General features: G+C 42.1%; 1 protein-coding gene across 3 annotated transcripts in view; it reads left to right on the plus strand.

The window, feature by feature from the left end:
- The window catches only part of CLMN (calmin), a 106392-nt gene that overhangs the window by 75475 nt on the left and 15303 nt on the right, over positions 1 to 15614 (plus strand). For all 3 annotated transcript variants that reach the window (XM_074998729.1, XM_074998728.1, XM_074998727.1), the window contains 3 exons: positions 2432 to 2493; positions 8678 to 8773; positions 11091 to 11174. In XM_074998729.1, the coding sequence (XP_074854830.1) occupies positions 2473 to 2493; positions 8678 to 8773; positions 11091 to 11174 (201 nt within the window). In that variant the 5' untranslated portion in view covers positions 2432 to 2472. The remainder of the gene's footprint in view (positions 1 to 2431; positions 2494 to 8677; positions 8774 to 11090; positions 11175 to 15614) is intronic.

Genomic DNA, 15614 nt, shown 5'->3' on the forward strand with positions numbered 1-15614 from the left:
GCTGATTGCCACCATGGAGGACCCCGCTATTTCGAAGTAGCGGGACGCGGATCATCTACACACACCCTACTTCGACATTGAATGTCGAAGTAGGACGCTATTCCCATCTTCTGACGGGAATAGCGAATTCAACATCTCGCCGCTTAACTTCGATTTGAACGTCGAAATAGCACACAGCGCGTGTAGACGCGACGCATGCTATTTCGATGTTGTGCCGGCTACTTCGAAGTAGCCGGCTAGTGTAGACGTAGCGTTTTTGTGGTGAGGACTGTGACTGTCTAAGTAAGTATCCAGCACCTCACAATGGGACACTAGTCTTAACTGGTCTGATACTATCATCATAATCATCGTCATCACCACCACCATCATCAATGACAACAACAAGAACAACAACAACAACAACAACCATGGGCTCAGTGGCCATTGGTGTTTGATGCTTCCCTCACTCTTTCCTTCTATCTTTCCCTGTCCTGTGCGGAGTGTCTTAGTTTCTGTAGACTAGCTCCATGCGAATCTACTCTCTCATCTACCCATTCTCTGTGGGGTCTGCCTCTTCTATTTGATCCATAGTTTTAATTTTCTTTTGGTAGCCAACTTATCATCCCTCCTCCTTCATCCAGGATTGGGACTGGCATGGAACCCCAGAGGCTTCATGGTAGAGTTGCTATCACAATACAAACAATGACTTCTTTGAGGGGAACTGGCATGTTGATGCAAAATACAGTAGCTCAGAGGTTAGAAAGAAGAAAGACTTATCCAATAACATGAATCCAGATGGGAATACTTCCCTAAAAGATGTGTGAATCAAACTTTTTATGAGACACATAGCCCATCATGGTGACCAGTCTTGTATTGTTTCTTTACAATCCCCAGCTGTTATCTTGTGTTTTATACTTAAATAATAAGCCTCTGGAGGCAAGAACCATCATTTGGAGGCCTGGTTCGTTGGTCAGACTCTTAAGTGCTGCTACTGCTAGTGTTAATTTTGGCCAAATCCATGGCTGGTGTAAATTAGTATAACTCAGCTGACATCAGTGGTGTTATGCTGATATACTCTAGCTGAAGATAAGGCCCTTTATCTTTTTCTGCTAAATTTAGCCTGTAAAATTTACTTTTATCCTTACTGAAATACATTTAGTTCATGTTAATTTAGATTTTAAATATGTATAGGTAATAAGCTGGATAATTCAGGATTCTGGTATTTAGAAATGGAAAGCACTGTTGGTTAATCAAGAACATCTCTCACTGAATGCAGGATTCAGCATCCCAATATCAGATAATAAACTCATACAAAAGTAAATCTGTAACAGAAGCTTGCCTCTAAACACCTTTAAAGGGGTAAAGGCTTCATTCTACCCTTTTAATTCACTACAACCAAAAGTTCATTGTTGGTAGTAGTGGCATGTATTTTTATTTTTAAATCAATTGAGTCATAACTGAGGTAGCAATGACTAGACTTTCATGTAATTTCAGGAATGAAAATTTTAAAATGGAGAGAAACTGTAGCATTCCCATGTGGGGACCATGTCCACAACTCCCACTTTTCACTCACATAAAGCACCTAGAGACCTTATTATATTCATTGCACCTCTTCTAGGCTGACACTGTACTTCCAGCAGCAGGCAAACATCTTATTGCAGTGATGGAAAAATATATCATCATAATAGGCATAGTGTTTTGCACCTGTAGGTCTAAATATAATTATTGTTACACTTTTTATCGAGGGGAAGATGGTGGCAAACGGAGATTTAGTTCTGTTTTCAGATGGTGCATGCAAACCCTTGGAAGTATACGCTCCCTTAGCATGTTAGAGTTCTAATAATGCTACAAGATGATATATGTGAGTGGAACCGTGCTTGTACAGAGCCCTATTAACTTGAATGGAGCTCTTTGCACACAGAAGGGTTTATCTTTATGAATCAGCTGCTAGTTTGTGCACCCATGTGATTAAAAATGTAGGTGTAAGTAGTTTGTTGAGGGTCACAAGCTGAGTCCATAGGATTCATGCTGAGTAGCTTTTCCACTTATGATGTTACCATTTTGGATCTATGTGCATCTGATAAAGAGGGTATTTGCCCACAAAAGCTTATGCTCCAAAATATCTGTTAGTCTATAAGGTCCCACAGGACTTCTTGTTGTTTCTGAAGATGCAGAGTAACTCAGCTACCTCTCTGATATTGTTAGCATGCCGGCTGTATCAGAGCTAGCACAGAGGTGCTTCCATGACCTGGGAATTACTCCACCAGCTCACTGTGTAGACATTCCCCATGTGAGAGCCAGGAATCCAAGCTCTCCTGACTCACTATTTTGTGTGATTCACTGGCCATGCAACTTCTTTATTATACATGATTTGATTCTTTTTTTATGTATTTGTAACTGCTGTGAATTTTTCTTTTTTCTGAAAAATAACTCATCTACTTTTTTTTTGTAGTGGAAAGGGAAAATGTGCAGAAGAGAACATTTACCAGGTGGATGAATCTACATTTGGAGAAGGTAAGACCAACAAATAGTTTTGTTCATTATAAAAAAATAAAAACATCTCATATCTCTTCCATAAATACCTGTGTGGTAAGATATATGTACACACATCTGTCTGCTGTAACTTCTTCCTTACCCAGACCTATTTCTTGATTTCATGTGCCTTCTGCTCTTATATTTATATGCCATTACTGCAAAGAGTCTTAGGGTAAAATTCCTATATAAAATGTAGGCATTATTACACTATATTCCTTCTTCTGGACTGGCTCCTTAGGCTATATTGTACTGGAGCCTTGAAAAGAATGATTCTCCAGAAGAGAAAAATGGTTGCCAACAAAAGAATTAAAAATAAAATCACATGTCTGTGATGTGGGGGAAAAGGGGGCATTGGCTGTATGTATCTAAGAACATCACAATGAGAAAAGAGTTTTAAAGGCAGTGCTTTTTTGTGCCAGTACTTGCTGGTACTGAGTACTGGCACCTCTGCAGCCCCAACCATGGAATTAGCTGGGGGCTAGGGGGTGAGGGGAGAGGAAGGAGGGAGGTAGCTGAGGTGGCTGAGTACTGATACCTCTTTTTTGTTTTTCTTTACACAAAAAGGTGTCTTTTAAAATTATCATTAAAAATGGGAGAAATTCAGCATCATTCTGATTTTAAAAGAAAATAAGAGTGAAGTTGAAATGCTTCTTTATTTGGTGGAAAAGGCAGAAGGCATGTGTGGGTGAAAGGCACTTTTTTACTGCTGTGGGATGGTCATTAGGTAATTAAACGTAATTAATTCTTAGTGTTAAGGTGCACAGAAATTTCTGCATGGGAGATTTTTTTGTCCTTTTAAACCTAAAGAAAAACAGGGAAACAAATGCATGTGGTTGGGTTGCTCTGGGCATCACACTGGGAAGTACATAACAGGAATTTGACTGTGTCCTTTTCAAATTGGATTAGCAAATCAAGGTTCAAAATGTCAGGTTTAATATACATGCATTCCTTGGAACACAGCTCAGTCCTTGATCTCAGGTTGTTAATTTAAGTTCCTTGCATTTTACTGTTTGTGGGTTGGTAAATTGAGACCTTAAAAGTGAGGTCTTTTTTGCACTCTGTTGATATTAAAGACCCTGTGGTGTTTTTCATAATTAGCACTTTGTCTCCAGCTCATTTATGTCTTCTCTCACCCTTCTCTCCCACCTCCAATCATGCCACTGCACTGTGGATCTGACTCTGCAGCTCCTACTCACATGGAATAATACTTTCTTGAGTAGTCAAACTGAGAATCAGGCTACTCCGATGAGTAAGTGCTACTCAGTGTGAGAAAATTGAAGAAAACAAATTTATTATTCCTGATGTGGCAACAATGTGCTCAGGGCAACACAGGACACACAACTAGGTCTCTGACCTGAAGAGTCTGCTATCTGCAGGGATTAATCCTTTTCCATTTGGAGTCAATGGCTGAGCTTCAGGAAGTGCAGGGTTGTGTTGCAGGGTGTTGTATTTTTGTGCCATTTTTGGTGTAGCTGCCACACTTACTGAGAGAGTTGCCTGCATGTAAGTGGTGGTATAGGTATGTGATTTATAAAGAGCTTTCAGATAAGTCACTATATTATTTCTTAGGGGGTAGCCATGTTAGTCTGTAGCTTCACAAACAAGTTTCACAGTGACTGTTACGGAATAAATGAAAGGATCTTCATAAATCTCATTGGAAACACAGAATAAGATTAGTAGTGTTGCTTGACTGTGAGATCTTTGGGAACAATCTCTTATAAAAGAAAATGTGTAATTCCTTTGTGAATTAGGCTGTAGGATTTTAAACTAACTGCAGTTGAAGGTTGTCAGAAATGCTTGCAGAGCATCTGGCTTCTGAGAAAGTTTTTTAATTTACAAAAGGAATTAGATCATGAAAAGGCTGCAGGGTGCAGTTAATTCTGCCATGCCAAGCACATGAAGTCTTAGGAGTGTTATGGGCATGAAGAGTGTTTTCTCTGGATTACTTACAAGGTTTTTTTCCCCTCTTCTCCTGCAACAAAGCAAAATGCTCTTTGACAGCAACCCCTGTCTGCTATTGATGATGATGGAAAGATTTCCTGAAACTGGGGATACTAAAGATGGGTATTTTATTGGTTTGCCTTTCAGTTAAGAAAAATTGATTTCAAGGATCTTCCATGACTTGGTGTGTCTTATTTTTCACAGTGCTGATTCATAGACTTTAAGCTCAGAAGAGACCATCATGATCTTCCTGTCTGGCCTGCACATTGCAGGTTGCAAAACCTCACCCTACCACTCCAGACGCCTAACCTCTGGCTGAGTTACTGAAGTCCCCAAATCATGGCTTGAAGACTTCAAGTTACAGCAAACCCATTATTTACATTAGTATAAACCTGCAAGTGACCAATGCCCAATGCTGCCCAGGAAGGCAAAATCCCCCAACGGTCTCTCTGTCAGTCTGAACTGGGGAAAAATTCCTTTCCAACCCCTCAGTTCGACCCTCAGCATGTGGGCAAGTCATACCAGCAAGTTACCTGGGAAAGAATTATCTGTAGCAACTCAGAGCCCTCCCTGTGTTCTGTTACATTGAAGATATTTGCTGCTATCTGTTATAAATCAGCTACATGCCATCACAGGTGGTCTCGGTATACAATCTGCTCCATAAGCTTAGCAAACTCAGTCTTGAAGCCAGTTAAATGTTTTGCCACCATGGGGTCATCTGAGTGTGGGCCCAGTTTTGGGAGAAACTGGTGGCTCACAGCCCCTTTAGTGGAGGAGTTGTAGATGCTTCAGCACATTGCAGGTTTCAACCCTCCTTGCATTTAAAGTTTTATAAAAGAAGTTTTTGGTTCGAAGTGGATTATTGCTATAGAACCTAATATCTTTCTCAGGCCCTCGAGTAGCTCTGAATGGTGGTTTTTGGCTCCATGGGGGGAAGACAGTTCACAAAAAGACCCAGTTCCTAAGTGCCAGAAGCTGTGCTTAATCAAACAGTAGTATGCTGTCCAACCAAAGAAGTGGCTCGTTAGGGATGGATGAGGAACTGATATCCAAACAGAGAGTAATTTCTGCAGCTGTGACTGACTTCTGAGGACTGAGCAGATTTGGCTGTGTGCCTCACAATGTACAAATCATGAGACATATCTGTGGGTGGAAGAAATGGTTCCCTTCAGAAGGCTTTGCAGGAAAATGAGAACTGCTATGTATGAAGTTGCCATGGCATTTTAAATATATTCAGTCTGCTGGGAAGTACAAGGGTACCAAGGGAAACTTTACAGTGTAAGCAATCTAACACTGTCATTGGCCTGGTCAGTAATCCTCCTTATCCCACCGTAAAGCAGGAGAAACAGCACTGCTGTCTCTTATACCAGAAAGAGATCAGAATCTGTCCCAGAGCCTATCAAAACTTACAGAAGTCTATATGACTAAAGTTTGGTCTGTTACACTGATGTAAATCTGAAATAATTATATTGCTCAACATAGTGGCATAATGAGATCAAAATCTGGCCTCAGTTTTAGCTCAGTCCTTTCTTGGGCAAAACTTCCACAGATGCTGATAAGAGTGTTGGCTGAGAAGTGGAGGGATAACTTCAGAGTTGTCCCCAGAGTGGATGGAAACATATCATAGTTATAAATCTGCAGACCAAACCAAGCTGGGAGGTGTTGCATGTGCTTTGGGGGATAGGAATATGGTTCAGAAAGATCTGGAGAAACTGGAGAAATGGTCAGAGGTAAACAGGATGAAATTCAACAAAGACAAATGAAAAGCACTCCCCTTACAAAGGAACAATCATTTTCACACGTGTGAAATAGGAAATGACTGTCTAGGAAGGAGTACTGCAGAAAGGGATCTGGGGGTCATAGTAGACCACAAGCTAAATATGATTCAACAGTGTGACATGGTTGCATAAAAAGCAGGTATCATTCTGGGATGTGTTAACAAGAGTGCTATATGCAAGACCCATGAAATAGGTCTTTCACTGTAATCTGCACTGATTAGGACTCAACTGGAGTATTGTGTCCAGTTCTAGACACCACATTTCAGGAAAAATGTGGAGAAACTGGAGAAGGTCCAAAGGAGAGCAATAAAAATGATAAAAGGTCTAGAAAACATGACCTATGAGAGAAGTGTGAAAGAATTGGGTTGTTTTAGTTTGGAAAAGAGAGGATTGAGAAAGGGACATGATAGGAGCTTTCAAGTACCTAAAACGATCTTACAAGGGGGAGGTAGGAAGATTATTTACTTTAGCCTCTGATAATAGGACAAGAAGCAATGAGCTTAGATTGCAGCAAGGGAGGTTTAATTTGGACATGAGGAAGAACTTTGTAACTGTCAAGGTGGTTAAACACTGAAATAAATTGCTTAGGGAGGTTGTGGAATCTCCACCACTGGAGATTTTTAAGAGCAAGTTGGACAGACACCTGTCAGGGATGATGGAGACAACATCAGGCCTGCTGACCTGGTGGAGAAGGGGGCCAAAGGGGATGGTTGCCCCTAAGGCCCAGGCCCAGCCTTTCAAAGGGTCATGGAGCTCCATCCACCCCTACTGCTAAAGTAGCATCAGTGGCAGCTGGAGCTCTGGGCACCTTTTGAACAGCTGCGGTAGCACAGCTTTGGCTGTGTGAGATTTGGAGTGGTGGCGTGGCCCACTGTTGTGGTCCAATGGTGTTAAGGCCTGAATGCCTTTCTGCCATTGGCCTGTCCTATTCACAATGGAGAGCCAGCCCCCCCACCTCCTGCTGACCTTGCCCCAGGGCCCGCTGTGGCTCTCAATGGCACAGGATGAGACTTGGTCTGGCCTTAAGTGCAGGGGATGGGAATAGAAGACTTCTCAACATGCCTTCTGTAAAAAGCCTCCTAATGCTACAATTTTAGTAGGTACTCCATCGTGTCCGACAATGACGTCTTGAGCTTGCACAGGCTCATCGGTTGTGGACTCGCATGTGGCTGAAGAGTCCAAGCTTTGAACAGAATGAGCGTTCACAGTGGGGGGCAAGGGAAATGTCCTGGCTCTGTTGGTGCGGCCGCTGCTGTTGCTTTCTTCTTCTCACGAGCATCAATGAGGCGTACGCGTTGCTGCTCTTCAAAGTTGTCATGCACGTGTCGTATGAGAGTGTGCCTGCCTGTTCGGTCTTTTGGATACTGCTCTAACTGATCTGGTTTTAAACCAGCATGAGCAATGTTGGCTTTCACGCAGTCTTTATGTCTCTTGTGAGGCCCACCTTGATTCCTTTTGCCGTGGGAAAGTTTACTATAGAGGAGTTGCTTAGGGATTCTCAACTCCTCCATTTGTATGACGTGCCCTGTCCAGTGAAGCTGGGCTTTCAGAATCATGGCTTCGATGCTCATGGTTCCTGCTCTATCCAGGACTTCCACGTTCATAACTCTGCCCTGCCATCGAATGTGCAGTATTGACCTCAGGCTGCGTGTGTGGAAGAGCTCCAGCAGTTTTATATGTTTTCTGTGCAAGGTCCAGGTTTCACAGCCATACAGGAGACTGATCAGGACTACAACCTTGTACACTTTCAGTTTAGTGGACTGTCGGATATTGTGATGATTTCAAATCTTGCGCTCTCAGACATCCTAGCGCCTGGCTGGCCTGGCAGATTCTGGCATTGATTTCTTTGTCAAGGGAGTCATCATTGGCTATCACACTGCCAAGGTGCTTGAACTCCTCCACTGTTTTTAACTCTGTTCCTTCAATAAAGATTGAAGCAGGGAGAGCAGCAGATCCTGGAGCAGGTTACTCGTTAGACCAGCCCTTATGCTGCACATCACATCACTGCACCACAAGAAGCTCAAGGTTGTCAGACCCTCCTTCAACATTGGGAAGCTGCAATATACCGGTCATCGTGAGATATTCACAGCCTGCCTTGATGAAGTGCTGACATCCCATGGACCTCTGACTGGAGATCCAACACAAAAGTGGGGCCAGTTCAAAATCCTGGTGATGGAGTCAGCCAAGTCAACACAAGGACTGAAAAAGAGAGTTCACCAAGCCTGGTTTGATGAAAATGACAAGGCCATCATGAAGATCTTAGAGGAAAAACAGAATGCATTTCTGTTACGGCAAAACGATCAGTGCTACAGTAATGCAAATAATAAAGAAGGAGAAGCTTTGTAAAGTGCCACGTATTTCTTTGAAAAATGATGTTTTGCCAAGTGCTGCTCTTGGCTGATGATCTAGGACTGTCCCACTAACTCTGCTTCTTTTCCTCACAGTGCAATCCTCCTCTGGAAGTGAAAGATTTGTTTGTTGATATTCAAGATGGGAAAATCTTGATGGCTTTGCTGGAGGTCCTTTCTGGGCAAACTCTGGTATGTATATAAGGGTGAAAAATGTGTACATGGTATGGAATTATCTTTGGGAAGGTGCCTTTGCGAACGTGTGATAGGCAAGATTCTCCCTCGCACAGCAGAGAAGGGGAGAGGGTCACATCAGTACAGTTCCCTCATCTTTGGGTTGGTCACCTGTGGTCTAATTCAGTGTTTCTCAACCTTTCTTTATAAAGTACCCTTTAAAAAATGTTAAGTACCCCCAGCCATCTCTCATGTACCCCTAAGGGTAGACATACCACCAGTTGAGAAACGTGGTCCTAAGGTAATCTCAGGTCTTGAAACAAGCGCCATTCAATTGTTCCAGATTACTGTACCCCTTTCAGGAGTCAGATTTGTTTTGCATGCCACCAAGTTACACCTCATTTAAAAACTACTTACTTACAAAACCATGCAAAAATATCACAGAAAACTACTCGTGAAAACTTGCTGACTCTCTACCATTTTATTATCAGATAAATGAATTGGAACAGAAATATTGTACTTACATTTCAGCAAAATCCATATAAAGCAGTAGAAAGTCATTGTCTGAATGAACTCTCAGGTTGTACTGATTTTATAATTTTTTCTGTTGTAGCCTGTTGTAATATTAGACAAATACCTAGATGAGTTCATGTACCTCCCTGGAAGACCTTCATGTACTACCAAGGGCACACGTACTGCTAGTTGAGAAAACTGGTCTAATTTACCATACTGGCATGTAGTCCTTATGGGACTCTACACGGGTGAGAGACCAGTGTAAACTCGTTTACCTCGCAGGATTTTTGTGTGGCTTTCATTAATGTTTTTAAAGTACCTTCAGATCTTCAAACGGAAGGTACAGTGTGGAAGGGGGTAAATATATATTTAGTAGGGCTACATTTTTAATCTATAAATTGTACTTTTATTTTTGGTAGATTTCACTAAATCAAAAATTGGTGGCTAAATGCTTGTGATTTACTTTTCTGAAGTAGCCCTTGGTTTTAGTCCTGATACCTTGGTTCAGATTAGTTTAATCCCTCTGGTATGTGAAGCTATGTGTTTCTAGATTTTGACCTTACTAGCATTTATTACCTTGGAAAACTGTGTATCAAGTTCCCAATGTCTGGAAAATAGAAACATCTGCTATAGACACGAGCAATCAATTACAGATGTTAATCCTGCCCATTTGAACTACTTGGTCGGTCTTTTTGTTTGTACTTGCTAAGTACCAGATTTGCCACTCTTATGTGAACGTAGCACTACTTTGTAAGTGAGAGGAGAAATTGGCCCCATGGTCCAATCGACATTAGAACTGTATTCTCTCATGCAGCTGGTGAAACTTGCAACCGGAATTGGGTATGAAAAGCAAGTGAGTTGTCTGCACACTGCAGTTTTTTGTGTATCACCAATTATGTGTGCCCACACCTACCATTTTGTCTAGCTGGATGAATAGGTTGGGGGAATCTGGGCCACTCTCTCATGCTGCCTCAGCAAGGGATAGAGGTCTTCAAGGCTTGCACACAGAATGGCGTGAGCTCCTTGTGTGGTAATGCATCCTTGGTAGCTTGGAGGAAAGACAGTTGAAAAAACTGGATATTGGTAACTGATGTGCTTGAGTTATCCTGAAGTAAAAAGAAAGTGAGGAACAAGGCATTTCGTTTTATCATGAGTGCCAAGCTCAACCTCTAGCTGTTTGCCTTATGGTAAAATTGGTTTTCATGTGTTTTACCTTGGGATAGCTCATGCTCAATAATTACCTTCAGGTAAATACCAAGGACCTTTTAGCAGTACAAACAAGCCCTAGGTCTCAGGCAAGGGTGAAATGCTATTCATTGTGATGACGATTAACCAAACCTTGACCATGTCGTGTGCGGACATACTATGTTTAGAACCAGTCATGCACTAATTGTAAACTTGGCTAAAATATATAGTATAGATCTGTTTTTCTCAGCACTTTTGATAGTGGGGACTGACTCACTGCTGCTTTAAACTGTGTTGGGGAGATTGCAAGGACCAGCACCAGCCCACCAACAGGTCATTGAGAAATACTGGTGCAGACAAAATCTAACCGATTAACCAACTAAGCTGTGCAATGGTCCTTTTTCATGACTGATCTGTCACTTTGCTAGCCACTGAAATGAGGACAGGGCTAGGGATGGAGGTTGTTCTGTTTTTTGCATCTGCACAGTATCTTAGAGATTCTTGGATTCTCAGACCAAAAGGGACCACTGAGATCAGCTGTGAGCATTATTTCTTCATGTTAAACAAATCACTTTAAAAACCCAGAGTGTTCATCACTAGTCTGCATTTTAAAGCAATATGTATTTCTGTTTTTTAGCTGCATGAATATAAGTCCTCAACCCATCGTATTTTTCGGTTGAACAACATAGCTAAAGCACTTAAATTTCTGGAGGATAGTAACGTAAGTATTTCTAAAGCTGGCTCTCTATTTCATACTTTCCTCCTTATCCGTTGCAAATATAATTACACCTAGTTTTCTGTGCATCATCTTCAAAAGGGGAGTGCCCTGACTGATTGATAGAAGTGTGCCTTGTTTAAGAGCAAGGCTAAAATGCCACACAAAAATGTAGAAAAACACCTACTGAGTCTAAAAACCAAGGACTATGTTTCCATTTTATAATGTAAAAGTTCAACGGGATTAAAGGATCAGGACACCAGTATTAAAAGAAAATAACAAGAAATGCAAGTAATCTTTACTGAACTGATTCTAAATGTCTTGATTTCAGTTATTTCTCTCTTTAATCTTTCATTAAAATATTTTAAGTATCACAAGTTCTGCATTTCTCTAGTAAATTGTTGCAGGAGCTGATCATGGATCCAAGGCAGGATAAAATGAAATCTGGAAAAATTAGATAATATATCTATTTTTGCAATCAAAAGAGTATAGGAGCAGATTTCTTTTCTCACGTTACTTTTACTCCAAGCCAACTGTTGTTCAGCATCCTACCATCAACCTAACTCACACTGCTGGTCCTGTGCCTTTGCCCTCCCAGCAACTGTGCCTCTTTTGCCTGTGTCTTCTGTTTCACTCCAGTGCTGTCCAGGAAGCCTTTCCCTAGACCACTCACTCCTAAATACCAGGCCAAATTTTGCTGTCATTATGCTGGTGTAACCCCATAGATTTGGAAAACAAAAACAAACAAAAAAAAAACCCCTCCAGATTTACAATAGTATTAATGAGACTGGGATCAAGCTCTTTGTATTTAAAAGCAACACATTAGTCGCATGTGCAATAGGTTTCTTCTTAAAAAAAGAAAGAAATTAAACAGAAATTGCCTTGCCACACTGTTTTCTGTGTTAGTCTCTTCCCATGGCTGTATGCACTGGGGATCAACAGCCTTGCTGGGCCCCTGGGTAAAACTGGGAATGGGGTGGCCTGCTCTGCACCCATGGAAGGGACAGAGCCTCAGGCAGAAGGGGTTGGATCAGGGCAGCCAGCCTCACTGCGACCCAAACCGTGGCATATCACACCACTGCAGGCCTTGGCTGCCTGGAGCATGCCACGCCCCACTCTGACAGCAGTTTAAAGCACCTGAAGCAGCAGCCGTGGCTGGGAACTTCAAGCCCTTTGCTCCCCCTCCTCGGCCCCTAGCCAAACCAGCAGGCCTGGCTATATGCTCAGAGTAGTAAACATGAGATTATGAGATTAAGTGGGTTATGTTGCCTCCCGTTAAGTGATAGAACTCAAAACACTACACCATTATGTTAAAGAAAAGAGTTCATGACTATTCGAGTGTATGCAAGTAGAGTGAGATAAGACGAGCCTGCACAACAGGTGTCTTAAAACAAATAATGTTTTAAGATAGCAAATGCAATACCCTAATTATTCTGTGTGTAATGTACATTATACAGATGACAGGGTGTGACCAGGTTATGATAGAGAAAGCCCAGCTCATGCTGTCCTTAGGCCTTATTGGCCATGTCTACACTAGCCCCAAACTTCAAAATGGCCACGCAAATGGCCATTTCGAAGTTTACTAATGAAGCGCTGAAATGCATATTCATGAATGAATGCATATTCAGTATTAATTCCCATGAGCTGATGGGAATAAGGGGACTTCGAAGTCGGCGGGGTCCTTTTGAAAAGGAACCCCGTTGGGACGAGCCGCACGGCGGCGAGGCGCGTCAATTTCGAAGTGCTGCAGCCACCCGCATGCCAATGAAGCGCTGAATATGCATTTCAGTGCTTCATTAGTAAACTTCAAAATAGCCATTTGCGTGGCCATTTCGAAGTTTGGGGCTAGTGTAGACATAGCCATTAAGGCAAAATCCTGTTGCCTTTCATAGGATTTGTTGCCCATGAATATTTTGCCTCAGTAAGGACAGCTGGATCTGCAGACCGTCTCCTCCAGTTCCAGGAATGGAGAGGATCAGGGCTGTGGGAGAAAACTTTGCTTCTGTGGTATTACTCCCTTGCTACAGACCCCATGACAGCTCCTCGGTGGCCACTCTGCAGGGTTAAGCTTTGCAGATTCAGAGATGACTGCCTGGGGAGATGACCCATCTTTGTGAAGTCATCCCTGTCCAGCTCTGCAATAAATGCACGAGTAAACCCATACTGTCTGATAATGATTTCTTGCTTTCTCCTCTGTGCTCTGAAACAGCTCCAGATGGAGAAATTGGAAATAAAAGCTACAGTGGAAACCCAGGATGAGGATGGAGGCACATAGCTTTAAGTGGGTCTCCCAAGATCTGTGGGTTCAGTGGAGAGGGGAAACCTCCATTTTATTCCACAGGATGTGTCAGGCAGAAACTATGTCTGAATTCATTGGTGTTCCAGTCCCTATGGAGGAAAAACCTGCACTAGGAGATGATCTGGCCCTAAAATAAATATACTGCTCCATATCTTAGATTTTGAAACACTGAGAAATGTTGGGACTTCTATAAAACTGTACACTTTTGGACAGTGGTTTCAGACTCACAGATTATCTAAGGATCCCCCTGCCCCCCCGACTCTCCCCACACGCTGTACAATTCAATAATAAACCCAGTGCACAACCACTGTCACGCTGAAAGCACCGCTCATCCCACGCTTCTCCACCCACTGATAGCACTAAATTCTACATATGCTGCTGTCATCACATTCTACGCTCACCCTGTTGCTAAGGGCCATTCTGTGTCATAGCTGTAACTCGCTTACAGAATCTGAAGGGATAACAGGGTGGGTAGAACTTTCCTTAGGCACAATCAGCCTGTTAACCGAGGAGTGCCAATTTGACAGTCAAAGCTGCATTGTTTCCATAAGAGCATACATAGGTGGCTAAAACCTTACAACTGAATGTCATCTTTACAGGAATGGGTTGACAGAGGTAAGCATTAGTGATAGACTGCAGCTGATATTGGAAGCAGTCCAATAGTAAATTCCAGTTGAGAGGACTCACCTTGGACAAGCTGGCATTTAAAAATTCAGTAGGCCTAAAACTTTGTCCCATAGCTTCTATTCTGGGGTTTGAAAGAAAATCTGAACCTTGAAGTATAACAGCTGGAGGGGTTCTCATACTGGGATAGCAAACTATTCTGTAAAGTTTTCCATAAATGATTCTGTAAAGTACAAGTTAAAGTGCTATGTTAATCTAATTTTAATATCAATAAAACTGGGAATAGAGGGGGATGACGAAAATGTTGATACAATGCTTTGGTTATATTGAGCTAGAAGTTCATTTATTAAACTGCAAACGGGGTGGGACCTGTCACAGTTTAGAGTTCAGTAGCATAATGATTAATGTTGTTAAGTGATTCAAACTAATGATATGTAAGTGATAGAGAGAGAGTGTTTATTGGGCTTTAACTCAGCCCAAATTTTCATTACTGACAACTTTCTGGCTTCCTGGCTACTTTGAGATCTGCTAGGATTATACAAACCCATCAGTTATTCTGACTGATTGTGTTGAAGATAGTGAGAGTCTCTTTAAGCCATAAGGTAAAGTGTGGCGGAAGGGAGATATGCATTAAAAAGAAAAGTGAAGTCTTGGGAAGCTTTCTTTTCCTTTGCACAGAAAAGTGATTTCAGATCACATCACCTCCCGCCCCACCTTGTGCTTATGCTGTTTTCTATCCAAGCTGTCTGAATTTTGCCAAGTTCTCATTTGTTGCAATACATGTAGGAAGTGTAATGGAGATGCAGAACTTTAGAGACTTATGGAACCCTACTGAGCCAGCACAAACCTGTTCCAAGTTTGTCTGGAGGAAATACCAGAATGAGAGGGAAGGAGATGCTGGCATTGAAGGGGTAGAAGTAGTGTCAGGGAAGTAGTAGTGGGTGTATTGCTCTGCTACAGGGACTGAGGCTGGAAATTCCTTGAGTAGTGTGGACTAGGATTCACCCATCTTCTTAATGGTGAGAGACAAATCCGGGTCTAGGTAGTGCCATGCTCTCCTTTTTGTCTCTGAAATCCTGGAGAACAAGGTGGGCTGGGACCTGCAACCCCTCATAGCAGCCTAATGGAAAATAGGGAGTCTGTAAAAACAGCATTCTTCCTGCAGTTGAGAGAAAACTGGCAGCCCTGCCAGCCTTTTAAAAAAAGGAGTAGGCCACTGAATATATATGCCTTACGGTGTCTTACTTTTGCAATCTGTTTCTTTGTAACATTGGGGCAGACACCACTGAAGATTGTCCAGAACTGCTGTTGAGACTGTGTGCAGCTATTGATGCCTTTATGGACTGGTTAAAAAAAGTTACCTCGTCAAGGACAATTTTTGTTAGCATATTCAAAGAATTGACTCTTGGGGTGTAAAAGGGTTTTGAGAGTGTCTTACCTTCTGGGTTTGAGCTGATGCATTTTCTACATTTGAACTATGGTTCTTATGTAGTCCATGTAGACATGTCTCCTTACGCTTATCA

The sequence above is a fragment of the Carettochelys insculpta genome, chromosome 6, assembly GCF_033958435.1.
Source record: "Carettochelys insculpta isolate YL-2023 chromosome 6, ASM3395843v1, whole genome shotgun sequence".
In the NCBI taxonomy this organism is placed as follows: domain Eukaryota; kingdom Metazoa; phylum Chordata; order Testudines; family Carettochelyidae; genus Carettochelys; species Carettochelys insculpta.